This window comes from Bradysia coprophila, chromosome X, assembly GCF_014529535.1.
Source record: "Bradysia coprophila strain Holo2 chromosome X, BU_Bcop_v1, whole genome shotgun sequence".
NCBI classification, from domain to species: Eukaryota; Metazoa; Arthropoda; class Insecta; order Diptera; family Sciaridae; genus Bradysia; species Bradysia coprophila.
Genome location: NC_050737.1, coordinates 6,671,733 through 6,696,404, shown reverse-complemented (window position 1 = coordinate 6,696,404; position 24,672 = coordinate 6,671,733). Strand labels below are relative to the sequence as shown.

The window sequence follows — 24,672 nt, the reverse complement described above, 5'->3', positions numbered from 1 at the left end:
ATACTTTTCTCGTTTTACCAAAAAATTAATGCTATTACTCCATTTCACATAAATTTTGCTAGATACGACGTAACAAGTCATAGTTGATCGCTTATTTTTCTCGTCGCTTTCGATTGATAGAATGTCAAAAGTTTAAATTCAGAGTAAATCTGCTTCATTGCATTTCGGTGCATTTTAAATTTAATACACTTCATAGGGACCGTTACGAAGGAGTACTAAATAAATGTCTATGAAAGTCGTGTACCTTGAAACTACATTGCACCACTTTAAATCTCTACATTTGAACTACTCTTCGTCTAATCTCCTATTAAAATAGCTTAGCATGAACATTCATTCCAGGTAAGAGATACTTAATAATGACGCGATCGCGTTGCAGATTATCGATTTATCTACCCTAAACTCATAAAAATAGAGAAATGCACATAGCAGCGGTATATCGGGAGCAAAGCTATGGCTGTCCACCGTTAAACAACATTCACTCTGAGCGGTGCGAATAAACATTGTAACACGGGAAAAACGAAATAGCACTCGAAAAGTATTACTATCCAAAATTCATGGAACCACGAATAACATCAGCTTCTCAACGAAAATTTAAACTTTAAATGACGTATATATAGAGAGTGAGAACAAGTGCTCGAAATCGGTTATATCGAAATGGTAAATTATCTCTCCAGATACCAGGGCCTATTTTACGGAAACATGTTTCTCAAGTTTTTGAAAGTTTCCAAATGTTTCTGAAAAGTTTCTTAAAGTTTCTTAAAGTTTCTAGAAAAGTTTCCTTAAGAAACTTTAAGAAACTTTAAGAAACATTTTGGAAACTTTCAGAAACTTGAGAAACATGTTTTCGTAAAATAGGCACTGCCAGATACACTGTTTACTTTTACGGTTCAACCTACACAGTTTATGTTCAAAAACACTGGGGTTAAAAGAAAATTGACCCAAAAACTAACCGTACAACTTAGTGCAAGCCAACCCATATCCTTTTTATATTGCAGGGTAATGTTCACATCAATTTATAATGCGACCAAACATTCTTAAATAGCAATGAAAAGTTGGAATATCTTAAAAAATAAGAAAATGTAGGAGAAAACTTTCAAAAAAAAAATTATGTGAGAATTAAAATCCTTGATGGTACAAGAAAGAATTCAAAAAGAAAATCCTTGAAAAATCCTATGAGCATCAGTTTTTTTTTAATAAACTGATCTGCCAACGAACTAAACGTTTAACCATCATTACGTAAGTCATAGCGATCCGATTTTCGTTGATGTCATTGCAGACAAGGGGGATCAGAAATAAATTGTTTGTGCGATTTTCTTTCAAATGTTAAAATATTTCTAATTGATTTCAATTTCGGTGAAAATAATACGCTCACACTCGAACTACAGCTTGTCTGCAAAAGGCAAACACATTTCGTTTTGCTTTTCAAGTCTCAACAACATCATATTATTCCTGTGAGCGTTACAACGGAATATTAGGTTACAACATGGTGTGGTGTATAAGGTATTAAAGACATAACAAAAATAAATAGACGTATACGAGGATTCATATAAACTCTTAAAGGATATATAATGCGATTTATACAAAAGGAACAAAATTTGATAGACATTTTCGTATTCGTGTACAGTACACACATATTCTGTTATACATATTAACAGCATACAACATTACCTTTAGTAAAATCTGATGTTTTGGCGAACATTCCACTTGACTCCATTTTGTCATATGATGGATTGTTTTGTTGATGAGACTTTGATCGATGAGCAGATTTTCCGTTTGAACCTAAATGAAGGGTTCTCGTATGTTTGTCTTCAACCTGTTGATAGTACAATAGTTAGTGCGATATAATGTATTAGTGGGTGGCTGGATTTAAAGTAAAAAAAAATGGAAAAATAAAAACTTTGCGAATCCGATTAATTTATTGTACGCTTTTCATGAATTGTATCAGAGTAATAAAATTTCTTTTACTCTTTTTTTACTTGAAATCAAATTATTATAAAACGAGAGAAAAATTCAATTTAAAAAGTTTATTGTTAGTCTGCTTAGTCTGGCTTAGCTACACTGTATCACAAATTGTGATTCACAATTGGATTTTTTTTTTCATAGGAAAGCAGTAATCGAGTTAATCTTGCATCTTTTTGCTACGAGATATTGCGAACAATATTGTTCACAAATAGTACATTTCGTACCTAGGACTAAAAGTCTTTTTTAGCGTGTGAGAGGTTTCCAGACAGAGCCGAAGGCGAGCTCTGCAATCGAATTCGCTAAAAAAGACTTTTAGTCCGTGATACGAATAGTATTTTTCATATTGGACGGGAAAAGAGTGCGACGATTGTGGTGTTGGTATCTCGAACCGATGGCTCAATAAAGTAAAAGGATGGAAGTGAGTTAAATTACTTTATCGCATACGCGGTGTGATTCCCCGAAAAAATTATTCACTTAGGATACATAAACAAACATTATACTTCTGTGAATTGTCAAAGTGTCATTCGCATATCTTGTTGTCTCGTTTTCGCTTATGCGATAAAAATGAATATGCACGTATGACAAGCCGTCTCGGCAAGCCTCGACCGCTTTGTCATACGTGCATAATATTTATTATTGCCTATCCCATGCATAAGTTGAACATTACAAAGCAGTGGAAAGTGATCCATTACATGTAAAATATTTTCGGGTAATTTTGCGTGAATTACTTTGTGATGATCAACTTTCGCATGGTACAGGCAATAACCCAGAATAAATTGGATGCTGCTACTGAAAGCGTCAAGTCTTGCTTCGGTAACGGTTTTTTGACGAGTGTAGTTGTATACCTCGCCTTCGGCTCGGAAAGACAGTTACCGGTAAATTGATTTTATCTTCAAATTGTTACTTCATGTAATGTATTACTTTCGCATCATCGAGGTTTTAGTTGGTTTTAGTAATCGTTCGTAACTTCTAGCGATCCGAAAAAAATCCTGCATTGCAACAGAGGTGCTTTTAGGATTTCATGAGAATATAATAGATAAATTATTGTCGAGTTCAGGATATTTTCAAATAGAGTAATTTAGAGAAGCCTTGTGGTAAAACTCTTATGTCAGCCATACCATAAAATTCACTGTGTATTTTCTACAGTATACATCTGATTCGTTTTTCGTTTATGTAGTAATTTTCTGTAATTATTGTGTGCGTAGTCTGACTGTTTCAATCAGTCAATATTAGAGCGACGTCACAAAGCCTATGTACACATCGCAAACATACAATTCATCACTGCAAATAGCAATAACGATTTATGTAAATGGTGACTGTGGCCATAGTGACCAATAAAAGATAACAATTTTTTATTCGTAATAGTCGCCGATTTTCTGTTACGTTAGGATATCGATCGGATTTTTTTTTCATACAGAAAAAGCACTAACGGAGCATACCTGTTGAAAGTTGAAACAGTGAAAATTATACCTCACATTTTTTTCTTCATTTTTCGAAACAAATTTCCTTGTTTGTCTAGTAATTTCGTTCGCAAAGCCGTTGTATCGCAGCTATACAATTTGTCCGCATAAATTACACTTCATTATTCTTCATTTTACTTCATATTGAGACATACAATAGATGTGGAAGTTAAAGGTCGTTCGGAATTTCGACAGAATTTTTTTTTTATCTTCTGAAATGAGACGTTTGCTTTATAAGAATTCCATCCGAAAAGAAGCTTTGTTTCCTGTCAAGAGATACCTTACGGTAAATACTTGGACCATGTATTCATACTTCCCACAACAGACGAATCTAACAGATTGAATGTCCTACAGTAAGCCTACCATTCATTAGGGCGATTTTATCGTTCACAAAGAAGTCAGTGTCAGAACAAACCGTGAGTGTCAGTTACAAACCGTGACAAACTGATATGTACGTGGGAACTCGGCGAACTTGGCCTATATGCAACAACTATTGGAACCCGAACCACGTTAAACATTCATCAGTTTTATTGACTCGGTCGCTATTGTGTGTTACTATGATGCGAACGACCGAATAAAAGGCTCAAAGTATATGGCTCATATTACAGCAGTGGGTTATATTTAGTACTTTTACGTGCTTCTGGTCAGTAAATGGAATTTATTCAAAAACTTGAGTCAACTTTCCTTCACGGAGCCAAAACTTTACCTCAAGTTTTTTTTTAAATAAAATACCTTACTTGACAATGGGGCAAATGATGGAAAAGGTACTTCTTGTGTTCTTACCGACCGAATAAAAATTTGGAACCTCGTACGTACTATGTTTTACATGCTTATGCTCGGTAAATGCGAAAAATCGGCTATGCCTCGATCGATAAACACACAAGAAGTACCGTATCCATAATTTGCTCCATTGGTAAGTAATGTACTATTTTTGAGTACATTTTTCGCATTTGCCGACCAGAATCACGTAAAGCATATTGGGCAAAAGATGGTAAATAACGTTTTATCGGTTGGGCTATGTATTTGTAGTCTTAGCTCGATACAAATAGTTCACACAAATAATTTATTGAAAACATAATCCCATCGACGATGGTACAATTATATATGCATTTAGATAACGGTAAAAATTAATTATTTATCGACGATGGTATAATTATTCATGCATTTAGAGAGCTGTAAAAATTAATTATTTAAACCGATTCGGATCTGGATTTTAGACACATTTGGCCGAATTTTGATTAATGTGGTTCTTGCCGTAGATACTCGGAAAATTCACATGCAACGCCGTTTAAATACGCTAGCGTAACATAAATTTGATGCTATCGTCCTGATATGGAAATGAACCAGCCACTTGAGGATATAAATTATCATGTATGTACTACATTATGAACGACAACGAACCAAAAAAAAAGAACTCAACAAAACCGAATTATTTACACGGAATTTAGGAACATGGATATGTTTTCACGTTTTCACGCGTTTTTTTCGGTGTGTACATAATGAGCAATAATAATATTTTAATTTCGAAATAATAACCGAATGTGTTCATTATACGACGCGACGTCTGCTCATATTATTTTTAGTCGGCACTAATTTCGATGTTGAGTAAATCTAAATAGTCAATCAACAGACATGTTGTGTAACGGTTTTTAATATTTGATCGCCGGAAGGCCACCATAGAACCTTTCATATACAGAACAAAATGTCTCTCCTCAAATAATTAAGTGTCATTAAATGTTCATGTACGTTTTTAATGTTTATTGAACATGTTCGCCCGTTATGTTTTGACAAGAATCAAACCCCTTTGGTGAAATTATTTCAGATCAGCGCGAACAATAACCAAAATACTTTGGTAATTTTCCCAACAATTGATTGTGACAAAGGAATTTCCCCAATTGATTGTGTAAAAGCTCTCTGAAATCAGTAGATCAACAACAAAGGTGGTAATAAATAGCAGGGCCTATTTTAGGGAATTTATTTTCCAAAAATTTCACAAATTTCACAAAAATTCTTAAAATTTCAAAATTTTGTTTTCTGTTAGATCTCATTGCAAAGTAATTAGTTAAGCTCAAAGACATGAAAAACAACTAAAAAGTCAGTAAAAACAACAGTTACGATGCAATCTGTTGGGTTTTTAGATAAAATGACGAAAAGTGATGGAAAAATGTAAGAATTTTTGGAAATTTAATATCCTTAAAATAGACCCTGATAAATAGTGAACAGCACATTATGTTATCGAAACCTGCGCTCAACGATCATAAAGATAATCGCAGTTTCTTCAGTTCATTTACTTTCGATTCTTTAGATGGGAAGAATTCCTTTTCAATAAATCAAAAGTTTCTTTTTTTCTATAGATGTATACATAGACCACGCACTCCAAAACAGGTACAAGAACATATTTAAAATAAGAGACCGACTCGACGCAGAAGTCAGAATTTTTCAGATAAACTTAGTTTTTATGTTGGTATAATACGACTGCGTGGACCAAAATAGGAGGCTTTTTGACTGTTAAAAAATCTGTTGTTGTGACTCTTCTTGAAGTGCGTTGACATAGAGAAAGGGAAGAGGAATAGAGTATATTGACCTGTGCCTACTCGTTCATAGTTGACACAATTGCACAATCTCGATACCTACGTCTATATCCGTTCGAGAATTTTCATATTATTTCTGACTTTGGCTTTTCGATTCTCGCGTTATCTTCCGGTGTCGCAGGCGCACAATAATTTCTTACAAATTATAAATGGACGAGACATGGAAGTGAGACGATATTTTTTAGATGTTCGTTTACAGAAAGACGATTTTTGGCCGAAGCTAAGACCCGAAGTGAAAAGTCGTAAGTAAATAGTGATTCAAATACTCTAATCTCTATGCAAACAAAACGTATTTCACATGGGGAACAATACCGGTACTAGAAATTTTCGATCATCCTGGTCAAATGATATCACAGTCCATAGCCATAGCCAGATTTTTGGTGAAGCGTTTCAATTTAGTAGGAACTAATTCATTAGTTTGCATAAACAATTTAAAAAAAAATCCAGATGAGTTCTGTGATGCATTGATGACTATGAGTAGTTTCTCTCTCGCTCTTTTCTATTGAACTTTTCGGCTCCTTAACTCATAATTGCTATTAGCAGCATGGTCTGGCATTTTGCACGATACCGATCCAGTAAAACGGGTGGCATGATTGCAAACGGCCTTAACCGTTGAAACACGAAAAACATTTGGCAAATTCAACGAAATGCTTATGCGTTTGTATGTTTTGCTAGCTGCACCCAAGGTACCTCTCGTAAGTCTAAATTATTTTGTTTATTGTCGGTAGTAAATAAAAAATCGAAATAAAGCCACAACAGTCTGACCGAATCTTTGATAAAACCTCTTTTATATTCTGACTTCCTACGTCGAGCCGCAAAATATCCAGCAACTCCCGATCATTTCACTGTCTGGGGACCAAAAAGCTTGTTAACAAACGCATTATGAGCTCGTACATACCACCCATAGAATTATCGTTTATTTTTCGCATTACTACACTTCTTCAGTGTTTGATGGTACCGTTACACCACATTTGTTATGGAATGGTTTTGGAATAGGTTTCGTGAAAATTTAATTGAATTTATGACGTCATGTATAATGAATGGGAGCGATTTAGCCATTTTTTTCCCTCGTAGCTTTTGTTTTGGGAGGGCAAATGAAAAATAAAATTCGAAATTTCATGTTAATGCTCACGATGTTTGCGTACATCGGTTGTTTTCCCGGAAATGAGTGTAATGTGTCTTGTCGGGTTGGAAAATAAGAAGACGAAATAACTAAACAAAAAAAAATGCAAAAAAGGAATGTTCTTCATGTCCGGTGTAATAGGGTTGATTCTAACAGAGATTTCATTTCTATTATAAATTTTTGAAAAACAACGACGTCCCATATACCTTTTGTATATGACGCCTGATTGGTTTTATATTTCAGAACAGACTTTTTTCGGGTCATTTGAATTACAGACTTTCGCGCCCTCAAACACCTCTCTGCGCCCTAGGTAAACGTCCCAAATATCCGTGTGAAGCGGTGGAAACTGTCTGATCACGTAAGTCGAAAAACACTTGCTATCTCAGAATCTGTGTCGCCTCTATCCTAAATAGTTGGTTTTTTGTGTACAGTCAAAAGACCTGGCCCACCAAAGTAATTGAGCTTAATTAGTCAATTAGTCAATTTTCGGAAATTTGGTCCCATACATTTTGGGAGGGCGTCTAAACGTACAAACTATTTGAATTGTCCCATAAGCATTTTTGCCTTTGTATCGATAAAAGTTACCAATGTCTACAACTACCTATATTATCTCGAAGAATGATAACAATTTATAGTTATTGTGGAAAAAAAAAAGTCTTTCAATTACCTTCTGCCCATTAATCAGCCATGTAATTTTCGGTGCTGGACGTGCTTTTGATGTTGTACAATTCGCCAATAATTTCTCGCCCATCGCAAATTGTCGTTTGCTAAATGATATTTTGGGTGGACCTATTTGCTGTACTGTAATTTATATTGCGGAAAAAAAACGAAGGGAGGAAAAAAATGTTCACTTTATTAATTATGTTGATTATGATAATTAAAATAAACGGCGGATGTAGCTGTTTACTGTTTTCGCAAAATTTACGGTAATGTACCATGAAAAATGGAAATTAAATTGTTATTGATATTGTGGCATGGGTTTTTAATACTCGAATGTTTCGGTTAATTTGTAATTTAGGTGGCTTTTTTTCGTCGTTTAGGTGAATAGACAGGTCAAATAATTTATTGATAGTTTGTTTAAGTGAAATTTAAACCATAGTTTCCGCTTGGTCGTAAGACTTTTGTTTATGTAGTGTTGAAATATTGCAACTTCGTCGCTAATTTCCGGCACACTATTAAGTTAACGTTGTTTTAGCCAATTTGATTCGGCTTCGCCTCGGGTTGGCAATTTTCACATCTATTACAACCGAGTAGTCTAGGTTGTCAGGCGCGCCGACTTCTAGGTGGCAATGGGTGCCATGGCACCCATCAGATTTTTTTCTACTTTGATATGGATATTTTGTTATAGATAAGAAAGAAATCCTTTAAAATGTTAACAGATTTTTTCATGTCGTGTCCGAGTCAACGATTGAATGTTAGCGGCCTAACGTACAAACTACGTTTAGTTGGATTATCGTTGATTTCATTTATTTAATTGACACTGGAGACTACTGGAAATTAATATCGATCACTAGGCAACAGAATAAACTTTTATTAATGCGAGGTCAATGTGACCTGTTGAGGGAGTTCAAGTGGAGTGTTCTCAACACTCCGGCACCCTCCAGCTAAAAAAAATACTATGGGAAGTCGAAAAAGACCTGACGCGACACAGATTACTAGAGGGTATTGGAGTCTTGAGGAGACGATCGAGGGCGCTCCTTGAACTCTCTCAACAGACCACATCGACCGCGCATGACATGTGTTGCTTAGGTCGATTGAAATTTTTGCTTGCAAAATATTAGATTCTCAATAAAAAAAAAATTCTATGTTGAGGTCACTCGAGCCGATTATATGTATGATGATCGCTGCCTCCCCAACAGTGTAGCCTTGTTTTGAATCATCGATAACTATCTAAATATCGATAATGATTTCATTAACGTTACCAAATCGAAAAATTTTCGCGCTCGCTTCGCTCGCGGTTTCTACCATAAATACAAAAAAAAATTCTGGGCTCACTTTGGGATTGTTCCATCGACGCGGTTTTAAGATTCACGACCATTTTCGAGTTTTGTCCGAATGGCTTTTTCGAGCCAGTTCTGCTTTCTTACTACAGATTTTTGGAATAAACTGAAATACTACCGTAAGTCCGAAAAACATATCTAAGTCAAAATCACTTGTATTTGAATTTTTTTAACCTTTATTTATCAGGCTACACAGGGAACCTATTTTTGGTTTGGAAATAGTCAAGCAGAAGGTTGCAAATGATGTCGAGAGTTCGCCGAACGGTATAGAAAAAACAGTTCAAAAAATAACGCACAGTGGACCACTTATAAAAAACTTAGTTTAGTGGATTGATAGGTTTTAATACCCGTACAAACACTCTAGTAACTAGTATTGAATGAACGTTGACATCCTTTTATAGACGACTTATTATTTCTAAAAAATAGCAAAATTTTCTAATTGACGAAGAAACTCAACATTACTTTTTATTATAAAATTCGTTCACAGGAATAATATCGGTTCAATGAAGGAAAAAAATTCACTCGCTACGCTCAAGATAAGTTCTCTTCTCTATTTTTAAGAATATGTGCAAAAAAGTCGGCACCCATCAGCCAAAATGGAAGTCGGCGCGAATGTAGGTTGTACAACATAGAATATACGCATCACTTGAAAATATAACAAGTTAATAGTTAATAAACCGGGGCAATACCAATCTAACTACAACGTGTCCGTCCATGATACATGCTGGCTCTACGCTGGCTGTAAGCATACTATATAAATAAAACATTGCTAATTTTGTTAATTTACGATTCTGATGTAGAAAATGGACAGTCAGCATGTAGTAGGGTTAGGGATGGACATTCCAATAAAACTAATGGTATAGTAAGATTTAGGATGCAGGGGGATCCATTTTTGGATCTCTTCCCAAGTAGCAGCCATAGGGTCAATTATAACAAATGACTCGTCACCGTATTGATGGAATATGGGTTCGTGCATTTTTTTGCAAACACCTGTTAATCTACTCTTAGCTCCGATATTGAAAATGGCAAAAAAAAATTAAATCGAATAATTTATAGAATTTCAATTAACATTTCATTTCCATTTCCTCCGGAAAGAACAGGTGAACAACTACCGTAAATTCTGCCACAATCGAACAGTTGTTATGCTATTAACCAACAAGTGTCAATAAACAGTTAAATCAGTTGTTCATATAATATGACAATCGAAACACTGAGAAAGTCTTGTGTTACCCTTCATATTTTAGTACCCTGTGGCACTTGTTAGTTTTACAGTGGCCTCTCATGAGACCTCAATCTAATCTAAGATAATACAACAAAATTATACTCACGAATAACATGAAGTTGCTCTTCATTCGATTCTTTTGTAAATATCGGAGTGTCTGTCGAGACTTCACACGTATACAGTCCAGCCGCTTCGAAATCGACATTTTTCAATGTTGCCTGACTCTCGTCGGAATTCTTTGTCTAAATACCATAAAAAAGGAAAGAAAATAGAGGGAAATAAATAAGAAAATTCAATATTTGTCTTTAAATCAATTAACAACACAAAATTTCTCCGTCTATGGCTTAATGATGTGCAATTAAATCGCTTTGTAAATTAGATATTACACCAGGTGTCTAAATGATGATGAAAGTTAGCGTGATAAATTCGAATAAAACGATATAAATCACAAATTATAAACGAAAATATATCTATATCGGTGGGGTCTATTTGTATATACGGCATTTTAATGCATGGATATTACTTTTACGGAAGAACCGTTAGCATATATATACAATATACGTATCAATGTTCATTTGCTTCGCACAATATTTATGTTCTCATGTATTTTAAGTTGATCTGATGGATATCGTGTAGTATGTGTCTTAAGGTATTTATGAGATGTTTTATACGTATAACTAGAGGTTTCTCATAGAAATGCGAAAATGTCTTAAAAGGAAAAAAAACACATTATCGATTCCATGAAATTTTGATTAGACTACTTACATCAATTTCGGCTCCGGGTATGCTGAAATTTCTAAAGGGCGGATTTCTACCATTTATGTATTGAAAAAATTTTCCCAATCCACTTTTCAACCATGTAACCTGTGAGAGAATGGCGATAGTAAATGGAAATGAAAAGTTAAGTTATATTTTGTTCGATTTGAACGTTTTACTGTAATTAGAAACCAATCAGTCTCACTTACTTTGTACAGTATCTTTTCTGGCACATTATGTTCACACTGCAACGTGACACTTGATCCTTTTTCAACGTATTTTCTAACTACTAAGTGTACTTCAACATCTGATTGTCCATCTGTAAATAGAACGGAAATAAAATTAGTTTGAGTTGCAACAGAATTGTAATAACATTAATGTAGAAAAATCAACTTTTTTACCGACGTCACATTGTTATTTGCTTTGAGAGAAAATAGGACATTCCAAAAAGAGCGAAGTTCGCGAACTAAGCGATGCGACATGAATTCTGTATAATAGGCTGTTAAAGGAGAGCGATTCCTGACTACTTTATTTCAAATAATCTTGAGGTCACACGTCAAAATGAAACAACTTGCAAACAGATTTAAACTGAATTTAGCTCTCAATTTATTTTTCCATTTATACATTTTTGACAGCTGAGATCAGTTAAATTTAACTGGTTTTAAAGGTGAGGAAATTTCTATTTTCTTCTCATTAGAGAGAAAGAATTGAGAAAAAAGAAAATTTTCACCTGATTGTCAAGCATTTTGATTGAATAAAATAAGGCTATTCGTTCCACATACATAAAACACAATTTTCTCTGCAACGCGCAACTATTGCAGTAATGATGCAGTTTGACTAGTTTTGGCAAGCTACACATGCCACTAGGTGTGGATTTTCAAGTTGTTAAAATCGACCCACCCTATTACCTATACAAAACATTATTCGAATTTCGATACGTTGAACAAAAACATTACCAACTATAAATTTGTTAGACAATTATCTGAATTCTTGAAAACTCATCTGAATTATCTGTTTAATTTCTAATATTGATAATGAATGATGCACACAGTGAATAACTATAACTATGTTAACATTAACATATAGCTTCTATTCGAGCAAACCACAGAATAATTGGGAATTTCTACAATATTCGTTACTGAAAATTGATTACGCAATTACCAATTGAGTTGAGTAACAGTTAGTGGTATGATTACATCACGAACAATTATGATACGAATCAATTCAGGTGTTATATGGTGAGACGACAGCTTGTCGAACATCAAAGAGTTAAATTTATTTGATACATAATTCTCTCCGAAGTTTAGGATAATGTCATTCCGTTTAACGTTTTCTTGATAACATTCTGATCTTGAAAATTAATATTAAATTGATCGTAACGTATATAATACCAATATGGTATGGTAAGTATTCATTATTGTTGCTATAATCGTTGTAAATTGTAGCGACTGATGTGATATGCTCAAATTTTCGCGTTCACGTTTTAGGGATAATCACGTCGTCGTATGTTTTTGATTAAAATGGCAAAACTAGGCCTTAAAGTTTCGGTAAAATTATTTTTTAGTAAAAGAAGCAAAGAGGTAAAGTTAATCTAATTAAGCACTTAAAACGAGTATACTTAGCCGAAGTAGCAAGCTAAATGTTCATATATACAGCTATATAGGTACTTGCAGTTTCTAAAAGTTAGAACGGAATTTGCTGCGAAATTTGTTGTAAAATAAAAAAAAAACTTGAAATTCTTCCGCTTGTTAGATCTTTAATAATAATTCGACCTAAAATACTGAAGGAATAAGGTAATTTTGAAGTTGTTGACTCTGTTTCTACACTTTGTGGATTTCCATTTTTTTTTTAAATTATTCAATTAAATGAGATTTGGAATGAAGCCACCTTCTGAGGATTAATTAGAAACATAGTTTCATAAAAAAGACATTTCGTCACATGGAAAATTGTCAACCCGAGGCCGAGGCGAAGTCGAGCACACATTTCAGAATTTTTCTCGTAATTTAGGCCCTCGGCATAAAACGTTGTATATTGTACTGTATCAGTTGTGGAATGTGAATTTTAGGCACTTTCGCTTATCGCCCTCACTTTGTTCGGGAATCAGATACGTAAATGACTGTTATTGAATGTAATGTCAAAATATTCAATATACCACCTAAATGGGAGCTAGGATTTTGATGACAACACTGAAAAAACGTTACGTAACTTATGAATATCCCTTTACTGTTCAAATGTTTTGGAAACTGTGGAATTTGTATAATTTACCGTTTGAATAACTACCTTTGATTCAATACTTTTATTGCCTGCCCTTGCGAAAGTTGATCATTACATATCGATTTGCCTCCAGCGAAAATGATCCTTGTGGGAAATTTTGGATATGTCCAGCCCCTTCCGAAAGTTGAATTTGGTCTTTGCCAAAAATAAAGAGGAAAAAGTCTTCGTGGAAACGATTACTGCTTTTTTAGTGTTGATGACCAGAAACTTTGCAATGGTTGTGTATTCAACTGAATGAACACCAACATAGGAAGGTTGGTCAGTCCGAAGCGTGCGATAGATACATTTAGATTTTTTTCTAGTGTTTTTTGCGTCCAAGGGGAAGAGGAGGGTCTAAAAATTGCCTTTTTTAGCGTGCGCACTATTTGCATAATATAAAGAGTAGGACACAAAAGATAAACGTTAAAACAAACATTTGATACGTATGGTTGGATAACGGATATTCGATATTTGTTCCCCTGTGCTGGTTTTTTCTTCAGTGCAATGTATGGAGCATGGTTTAATTGGTCGTGATAGTACGGCATGGAAAATGTTTTGAACATTATTACAGCCTCAAGGGCTTCGAGATTGAACATATTATTGAATTCTCAGTAAAATTTCATGTACGCAGCCTAATTTGGGGATATTTCGTTTTAATTGAATTCCAGTACACGTGTCACGTAAAACAAAGGAACACAAAGATTACCTATGTTCATGTAACTACAGGAAAACATTCAAGATGGAAACGAATGCGACGGAAACAATAGAGAAAAAATTGTAAGGAAAATGTAATTCATTATGTAGCCACAAGCACATATCTCTCGCCGAAAGAGCAATATCAAAGTCGAAATATAGAATGTCACACAGGTTGATCATCCAAAATATGGAGAGCTGTTGCCATGTAATTATAAAATTTTGGTAATGACTTCTTACGACTTTGCTGTTTATTCGGCAGCTATATTCGTAATTAACGAGTCGTTTAAATGTAACCAGATTCTCAATAAGTATACGTATCATAAATAGACGCTGCTTAATTATTGTATTTATATTCGTTGATATAATACACACTTGACTTTAAACATGGCAACACACAGAAAATTATAATCAAGTCAAGTCGAATCAACTGGGTAAAATATGACAGCGAAGGGAACCCCCAACTTTCGAAAAGTTAAGAATTTAACAATTAATCTTTTCATAGGACATATTGAGAAATTCCGAAGCCAAGTAAAAGTTTAAATTAAAATTAAAATTTAATCATGTGATGTAATAAAGTGTTGTGGTGTATGATTATATGTGATACATAGCACCTATTTTGTTTGCATAATTTACATACACATATACACATACATTTCGAGCTTCGTTAAAAGCTAAATTAAAATTGAAGTTAACTTTCAGTTGTTCAAAATTTAAACCGTTCATGAAATGCTTGCACGGTTAACTTTGTGGAATGTGATTTACGCTAAAAACAATTTACACTTGCCAACTCATGCCTTATTGATGTGACGTGAAAAAGCTGTTTTAAGGGAAAGCCCATTTTTCGAATTGTTTTCCTACACAGCTGCAAGAAAAACTATTTTCGTATCCGATTTGTATGAAGTTTAATTTTAACATTGGAGCTGAGGAGGGTTACATTATTAACATTGCTGAGCTTAGAATCTACATGTACCTTATTAATTATGTACAGGGGTGCCATCCTTCTTACACAGCTAAATAGACTACTAAATAAGTCAATAAGTACTAAATGGACTAAATTCAAGAAATATGGCACCCATTCAAGAAATATGGCACCCATCGAATTATGTCGGGTTTTACCTAATATAGATGATTTCCAGGTTTTACTTTATTCCATCGAGAGATAAGACAAATGGCGTCTCCTGGGAACATTGTTGTACCGTATCCTGTATTAGAACATTTCTGACTGTGTCTTATAAATTTGCGTGCGTACGTACTACAAAGTGAAGCTTGAATATGGCACTTAAATTATGTTAAGTTTGTGTGCAGTCATTTTAATCACTAAAAATGTACAGGAATTGGTCCACTCACAGGTGCTCAGAATCCCCTTTTCATATTCACCGCTCTAATAAAACACCGGCCGAAACAACAGCAACAACAACAACCATCACCACCACTTCCAACAAAACAAAATAATTGGATTTTTGATGTTCTCAAGTTTTAAATTTAATTCTTTGACAAATTATTTTCACAGACATGTGATTTAATAAAACGATAGGGAGAGGAGGGAAACGCAAAATCTGGTGTAATGGTAATGTGATACAAATGCTAATCTCAAATTGTAATACATAAATGTGTACAAACTACCGATCGGTATCCCATAAAGCATACGGAATCGTCTTGGATAAAAACAAAAGTGCTCATTCGTCTTTATACGGCTTTACCAGTACGACTCCCGTACGTCTAACTACTTCACTCGTGTAAAGATGTATAAGCACCTTTTCACAACGCTGGCGAAAATATGGTAATTTTCTAACCTCATCTGAAGTTTTGGAAACCTTTGCTGTGAAAAACGTTGTGTTGACCTCGGGGAAAAAAGTAGGAGATTTCGCCACAAACAAAACCCTCGCAATAAAATTTCGAACAATTTTTCCCTCTGTTAACAAATAACTATGTTTGTATGAGTGAACCAGGTGAAAAACAGCTGAAGCAAAATCATGTCTAAATTTCCCTGACGTCGACTGTATGTCGAACAGGGAGATATTTTCTCAAAAAGAACTACAAATGCAGTTACTCGGTCTGCATTAAAAAATCGGAAACATTTTAAAATATGATCAAATGAGAAAAATAGGAGAAATTGTTATTTTGTGTTTCTTTGCCGTTGGTTAAGACCAAGAAAAACAACATAAAATAGGAGAAATTAACGAAGTTAATCCTAAACTGGATACCGTGCAACGTAAACGCCAAAAAAAGCGAAAACACCACAATGGTCAATGTTGTACAAGAACACAAACAAGCAACAAACACATTTCTTCCAAAAAGATTATAACAAGTGGCACTACTGCCGGATCTTTGATCCCACGGGGCAGCGGATTTATTTCTTAAACAACACACACTCACAGGTCGCACAACAGTACGGCGACGGCCACTATCACCTAGCTTCATGCATAAGGAAATAGTCACTAAGCTCTTTTCAACCGGCTGAGATCTCTTTGAGGTCTTATTTTTACAAGGTTAATGTTTGTTTCTGTGTTGACTGTAAAGATTTTGGTTTTTCTTCTGTTGTAAGCTAGATTTACGAGTGTTTGGTTGAATGTCTATAAATTTGATTGTTCCATTAATTATTGACTTTTTTCCATTCAATTACAGTGTTGTTGAGGTATGTAACGTGTAATGTGCATGATTAATATGTTCACCTTGTTTTCGCTTTTTTTTTTGTATCAAATGTGAACATTAGATTTTAAGATATTTGGGTTATGTATGAAACACCTTTCACAACATCGACGGTAGCCATTTATATATTTAAACACACACACCTTTTTACTTTGATTTCCGTTTCTTGATTGTGATTGTTTCTTTTTTAAACTAAAATTAGACCTATGCACGCTATGCAGTTATAAATATAATTCAATTTAAAACTCCTTTAATTTCACAATATATTACTTAACCATGTCAATTACACTCCCACTCAATTGTAATTATACGCCGAAAAGTTTTTTTTTCTTTTTGCTGAACGAAATTTTCTTCATTTTAGTGGTTATTTAAAGCTTCTAAGTAAATTAAATTAATTAACTTTCAAACGTAATAGCAGTGCTCTATGCAGTATAATTAAAAAAAAAAAATTACGAAAATTGGATTGCTTAGCACAAGTAATTGTTTTTTTTTGTTGAAACACATTGGCGAAAGTAAAAATCTTGAATCAGCACACACAAAGAAAAACTTTTCATTTGTTAACATAAAAATAAATTGTTATAAAAAGGAAATGGGCGAAAACGTTCAGTTTCTTTCGTACACCCAATATACCACTCATGTTGTATTCCATTCCTAAAATCGTATAATGTTTAATTGTATGTATAGTATATGTATGTGTGTGTATGTTGTTTCACCCTAAGGGTTGTTCCAGTAACACTAAGAAAACAGACGAAACTTGTGTAATTCTTTTAATGTTAAGATATGCGTGCGTGAGCTGATTGCACAAGGAAAAAAAAATAACTCTATATTCGAGGGATGAAAATTGAGATAGCAAACCGTTTCATAAGGTGTGTTCATTTCGGACATTTGATTGATTCAAAATAGAACTGAATGACTGGTGACACCCCGTTGAATTGAGTCGCCTGATATTAGTTTTTTTTTCTTCTTTTTCTTCCGTCGTTTATCAGTATACATTCCCTTAATGTTATACCGAATATAGCACTTAACTGTATAATAAAAAATAAAAATTCGGTTCCGTGTGCTTGTGATTTCGTTGTTTTGCATAATCTATTTTCAGGTCGACAGTTTTTTATTTTCAATTCCTTTAAGAACACTAGCACGCAATCTATTGTAAACTAACTTATGTCTTCATTGGTTGTAACTAAAATTTCGTTGGAAAAAAAGAAGCAATAAATGGACATTTCAACCAGAAATTATATTGGATTTAGTTATTGAATTTGAACTGGTAAAACACAATCGGTCGTGTACATCATTTCTATACAACGAATTTCTATCAAAACAAACTGATTTAAAAAAAGAAGAAGAAAAATCCCATCCCGAATTGAGTTGTCCCTTCTAATAAAATAAATTAAGTTAATTCACTTGGATTTTATAATATAACTGATTCTACGGGTGGGTTTTCGTTTTTTTTTTTCTCTTCTGTGTTGCTCTCTACATAATTTGTTCAAGATACTCATCACGGTTTTTCCGGCAGTTGCAAAAACTTTTTACAAAGATTGGTTACGAACAAAAGTACACATCGACATCACTTATATAATAGCTGTATATCAACACCAAAGCTTACACAGTACATTACGACAACATAGGTCAGGTCACATTGTGTTAATATAAAAAAAAAGAAAAGAGAGAGAGCCTATGGGGCATATATATATATATACGGTTTGGTATACCAGAGATATATAGCAGAGCCACTTATGTACACATAATTTAATTTGAATTAATTCTACCCCACATAAAATCTCATTCGTTTTCTTGGGGCTTACCATCTAATCCACGAGTAGAGCATGTTATAGTATTTTGTATGCCAAAATAAAATAAATGAAGTTAATCTGATATAAGTTTATCAAATCCACATGATATGTTAGTTGGTTCGTTCGTATGAAATTAAAGTCATGAAGCCAATTTTACGTGCTAAGTAACCATGCTTTCATTTGATATAAAACGTACAAAAAACAATCCTTGAGCGCATTAGATAATGTCATGTTTGATAACATCACTGAGTAATAGTTTTTCTTAATGTTTTCTTTCTGCTTCTGCTTTTTTTTTTGCTCGAAAAATCATTGATAATTCCGACAAGTTTTCACTTATGAGTAGAACTTTGTTGAAAATTCCAGAATGGCGTGACTTCAACTTTCCTTGAATGCTCTAAAGATTCTATATAAAACGAAAGAAAGTTCATTTGACTTCACAAGTAAAAAGGAAAATATGGCAAGCCTCGGAGGTTGTTTTGTCAATTAGTTGAGACGGAATGATTTCCTTTCATTTGATTTTTTTTTTGAATAGAAAGAGAAATGGCGTGGACAAATAAATCCATGAGAAGTTCTGATAAAAAATAAATTTGGGTGAACAGTCTTATTGGCAAAAACACACAGCACACACACAAAACTCACAAAACAATAAAAAGCAGTCGAAACTGTTCGTCACAAAATTTTATTCAGAGAATTCATTAGCTTAATAAAATACGAGATTCTCCACCATTCTTGGACTGAGTTTAGTCTTTCTTGTCTTTGTACCTGAGGGAATGAGTTTTCTTAATTGTAAGGTCCCCTCTGCAAAACACTTTCCATCAGAATGTACAAATGCTAAACTTTTTGCAATACAACTGGGAAATTCCATCGGAAACGGATGTCTTTTACGTTCATGAATATGGCCACTTTAAATATTTTTGAATTTCTTTGTCTTTTTTGTTCTTGGAAAAGTTTGTCATTTTTGTAGTTCGGCAGGACGAACCGAAGAAAAGGAGCAAAAAAGCACTATTGAAAGGCGACAATATAGTAAATTCAATTAAAACTATTAAAGGCGTACTTGCAATTTTACAAGCCACCTCATATGGCCAGCCAGGGCCGGTAGTTAGGATAGTATATTGACCGAGTATACATCAATTTACAATCCAATTTTTCTGTATCAATGGTTAGGGGTTAGCAGGTGGAATAGAACGATGGCGCCGGAAGGAGAGTTCAGAGGCTTTGATGGATCGAGTTGAAATTGAAAAAGAGGAAACCAATACATAAAATGATACAAAGACATGAATGATGCCATACCACAAGAGAAATGTTTATGTTAACTTGAACATGTTGCAAATATACGCAATTGTTAAGATGTGACAAGACGTGTATATACACGGTGGAAATAAATGAGTGATAATAAGCTGATGAACGGGACAGCTGTTACCGACAGCGACCTAAATTTAATTAAACTGATGAATATCCTGTTGGATGCTATGTATGCCTTACATACGCAGGAAATACCCGATAAGATAGCTTTATTTATATTGCAAAACTTAGGCTTTGACATTTTATATTTTAGATTCATGTCTCCAAAAATTACCTTTTCTACTGAAATATAGTAGCTTTTAGCGTTGAGAGATGATCTACAATTATGAAAAATTAGGAATTATCACATTTTTATTTTATGTAGGATCTGCTATTTCTCACAGACTCTGACAGCTGTTATATTGAATGAAATTTTTTAATTTTTTCCCACTCAAAATTTTTGTCGCACACGTATAACGACCAGTTTACTGCGATAAAAACCAAAACACCATTCAATATACAAACTGTCAAATTTGTGGATCTAGAAATTATGTAGAATCTGTTGAAAACGAAAAGGTGATTCTTCAGTAACTTTGTTAAGTGTATTCCAATCGTTAGTTTTTTTCATTTCGAAGTTACTATCTTTTCTTAATAATAAGAATCTTTTGCGAAGACTGTTATATAAAGAATCTTTTGCGAAGACTGTTATATAAAGAATAAAGAATATAACATTTTTGCGATTTGTAGTACCGCAGAGAGAGAAATTCGTACGCTCATCGAACACTCTATTCTAATAACATCAACAAACTTTGAACATATACTTTTGCGAATGGCATGGAAATTCTTTCATCAATTTTAAGTAATCTTTAGGTTTACACTCAACAAAAATTAGTTAGAAATTTTTTCACCTTCTAACCGTTCTTCAACCCACAAATGCAATCCATCTATTGAAACATATTCACTAACGGCACCGTCTGTTACGTCACGCCTGTTAACACAAGCCAATGTAAACGTGTCATGTACAAAAAGTGTGCATGGCATGTATGACCAATGTTTATATACATATGCGGCATGTGGATTTTGTGGGTTGGCAATATGTGGTATCTAAGTAAAGTGAAACAGAATTTCTAAGCTAATTTCGGTTATTGTAGTTGAGCTTCAGCAAATGGAAGCAATAATTTTTGATTGGCTGATTTTCATTTCCGACAATTGCATGTTGTCACTTCCTTCAAACTAATCGTAATGGCATCATAAAAAATAAAAATTCTGACCCTTAATCCCCTCTAAAATGTGTGGATCTTGCAAGCTGTTTACGGGCCTGCAATAGTCTTAAAAGTGATTTAACCGTCACTATCAATTGTTGAGAAATGCTACAGCCTTACAAACAAATTCACTATATGATCAATCGGAAATTGTTTATGGTTTTCGTAGTGGGTCGAATTAATTAAAATGGTAGACTTGTGACCATTTTTATGATGTTGAAAATTTAATTACTTCAACAACTAAAACAAAGATCAACAAAGCTGCCGAACGGGTTCCACATCCCAATTCATCAAATTATGGTTGAAAAAGAGTTGGCATCGCACTCAGAAATCACCAGCCCCAGTTTTTAGTATTTATAAAGTTAATAAAGTGAAAATACAAGAAAGTGAAAACAGATTGTTTGTCACAATCCGCAAGAACCGCTTGTTTACATTTCGTCTATGTCAATGACTTCAAAACAAATTCCATCTGTAAACTTTATTCGTCTATCAAACACTGCGAATATAAAATTAATTTCAAAAATTTGTCAAACAAATCTCAACAAAATTTGACGAGAAAGACTCATTGCGAGACTGAATCCTTATTTAGGATGTAGCCAGCCCACCATTTATATCTCTATACGTATACATTTACATTTTTTTCATATCGTTTCGTTCAAATTAAATTAAATATTCAATATTCATCCACTTATTCTCACTGTATTCACGCAATTATATTGTGCTTTCCAGCTACACCTAACGAACGAATCACGGAAAGCTCCGCACAATTATTGGCTTTTTTTGTGTTAAAAAGAAAAGTGAGGAAAAGAATATATTCTCCTCACACAGACACAGTAGAATCATTATGATTTTGTTTTATATAAAAAAAATGAGATCTCGGGGGCATAAATACAAAAGAATTGAATTTCTGAAAATTTATTCGTTCATTAAACAAGATGTGCGACAAAACAATACGAAAAACCAATAATCTGTGCCGCTGTGCGATTAGGTGGCTACCGATTTTACGATTTAATTGATTCGATTGAAGTCACACATTAAATTTGAGCACATCTTGGATTACGTTATAAAGCGACAGAAACCGGGGCTCTGTTCGATTTTCACATTGTTATACGATAAATTTTTCATTTTTAACGTTTATATCTACTTATTTCTGCCAACCATAATGCTCCTTTACCTATTTTTAGCTAATATATTTATGGGGTCAAATTTGACGATGTTCTCAATTTTTCAATTAGGCGATGGAATTTTTTAGCTTAGCTGTCCGGTGAAGCTACTTTAAATAGAAAAAATGAGATCAGCACCACTCCGCCACTTGATATGGTAAGTGGATTCATCATTTAAGTTTTATTTAGTAAGTTATACGATTTTTGTCAGAACGGTGAAAATGTTTGTGAAAATAAGTAGATTTTTTCGTCTACAATAGTTTTGAGACGTCTGCTTTTGTGGGTTTTAAAAGCAGTGCAAAGTGCATATAATAGTGAACGTACAACGATAATATACTACCGACAACCAATTCAGAAATGCTTTAAAGTTTTCAAAGAAGAGTACACAGTTCATTGTGGAAAAATGATTTTAGATAGAAAACTGAAATCGCGATCTGAAAGTATTTTGTATGGACACTGCACTTAACGGGAAAGTGAATACAGCTCTCTTAGGCCACAACTTTCACAGTGAAATACTTTCGTCAAATAGAAACGTTCTGCAGAGATTTTGTAGCTAACAGAGATGGGAGAGTTCGTAAAATGGATGGTTTAAATTTTACATGTCTTTGCGGTGACAATAACAATAGTCAAGCATGTTTTCTGTGAAATTTATTGTACAAATACTTCACTCTTCAGATAATTAAAAGCTATACCTTTCGGTGTCTCATAACAATATTTAACTAATTTAAAATTATTTGTGACAAATATTTTTGAATTTATTTGTCACAAATATTTTAAATATTTGTGACAAATATTTATATATTCGAACCAAATTTGCAACATTAAATTTGGTTCGAAAAATTGTTTTTTCTGTATACGTGAGAGTGTATTGGTGAGCTATGAAATGAATCGGTCGGTAGGGAAAGTAAACGGTCGAGAAGGAAAGTAACGGTTGGGAAGGAATGCGCCAACACACTCTCACTATTACAGAAAAATATCTTTCAAAGTACCCCAATACACACAAGATGTGTGTTTTCGCTTGGGCTTCGCCCGCGCGTGCACACACATCTTGTGTGTATTGGGGTATGTTGAAATATACTATTAATTTACTAGGGAGTGAAAATGGACTTTCCGTCCATAGGGAAAAGTCTCTCCGTCCTTCGTAAAGGAAAACGTCATACTACACTCGGGAAAAAAATTGATATTTCGTATCACGATGAGTAAAAGTACCTTGGGCTAAAGCCCTCGGACACTTTTACCCATCTGGATACGAAATATCAAATTCCTTCCCTTGTATAGTAATATACTATTTTTTGTGTACATTTATCCAACTAACGACAATGCGAAAAGCACATAACTTAGGAATCATCAAGTCAGAGTTCTTACCTTTTACGACTGCAATTTCTACGAACAGTGAAACTGTGAACGATTACAGTTTGTATGAAAAGACTTGATGAGTTTTTGCAAGCAGAGCGTATACAATGTAATTTATGGGTTTTCAACCAAGAAAAATAATATTTTACATGACTAGGGATGAAAAGATGAAAAGTAGAGTTTTAGTGTGAATTTCGTTGGTCCGAGCCGTAGCCGAGGTTAAAAACCACACGAAAATGACACTTTTCATTTTTATCCCTAGTGCGTCGAAAGTAGTAGATTCATGTCAAGAAGAAGTCGAGGCTGGCCGAGACTGATAGTGACAAGTGTGTACTCTATTTTATTACGTAAGCGAAAACGAGACAACAACACAGACATGAAGTGTAATTTTTGAATTATTCTTCTAGTTAAGTAATTTTGACATCCGAACACCGCGCGTATGTGATAATAGTATTTTACATTACTAGGAACGAAACGATGAAAAGTAGAGTTTTCGTGTGAATTTTATTGATCCGAGGCGAAGCCGAGACTGTTCATTTTTATTCCGTGTTATGTAATGGATTTTACATGGTGAGGGGGTCGAAAGACGTACTTCAAACATGAAAAGTACGGTTTTCGATGCATGTAGCATGTAAAAGTTCTTTTAAAAGCACCATTTCTGAATATTAATAATATCTAAATATGGAAAAAATATTTTTGTTGAATCCGATTTTATATTAAAAGTGTACTATTGTACATCAACGACGTAGTTAGTCAAACGTATTTTGAAATTTTGGGATGATGTTGATTCTTGCAAGAAGCAATGTATCCATACATTTTTAGTCAGATTTTATCTATAAAAATCTTCAAATAAGTTAGGCTAAAAAGGCAATTCTTGAAGAGGCAACTTAATATTGTATATCTATTAGCGATATCTAAATTTTGAGAACTTGAAGTTAGAACGAAGTTATCGAAAAGTACAGAAAATACACTTACAACATCATGTACTGCCTCTACTGGGTTTTAAAAGTAAATTTGATCCGCTCAAGTTCTCAACTTCGGTATTTTATTTCACAACCGGTTAGGTATATATCGACCTTAAAAAACCGATTTGTGGTATATGAACGAAGGG

The 24,672-nt window shown here is 33.9% G+C and overlaps 1 protein-coding gene across 1 annotated transcript in view; it reads right to left on the bottom strand.

Moving 5' to 3' along the window:
- Positions 1-24,672, bottom strand: part of LOC119080266 — a 52,794-nt gene that overhangs the window by 13,153 nt on the left and 14,969 nt on the right. The window contains exons 2-6 of the mRNA XM_037188524.1: positions 11,324-11,433; positions 11,124-11,222; positions 10,465-10,600; positions 7,804-7,937; positions 1,669-1,813 (exon numbers count right to left, since the gene is read on the bottom strand). Coding sequence (XP_037044419.1) covers positions 1,669-1,813; positions 7,804-7,937; positions 10,465-10,600; positions 11,124-11,222; positions 11,324-11,433 — 624 coding nt within the window. The remainder of the gene's footprint in view (positions 1-1,668; positions 1,814-7,803; positions 7,938-10,464; positions 10,601-11,123; positions 11,223-11,323; positions 11,434-24,672) is intronic.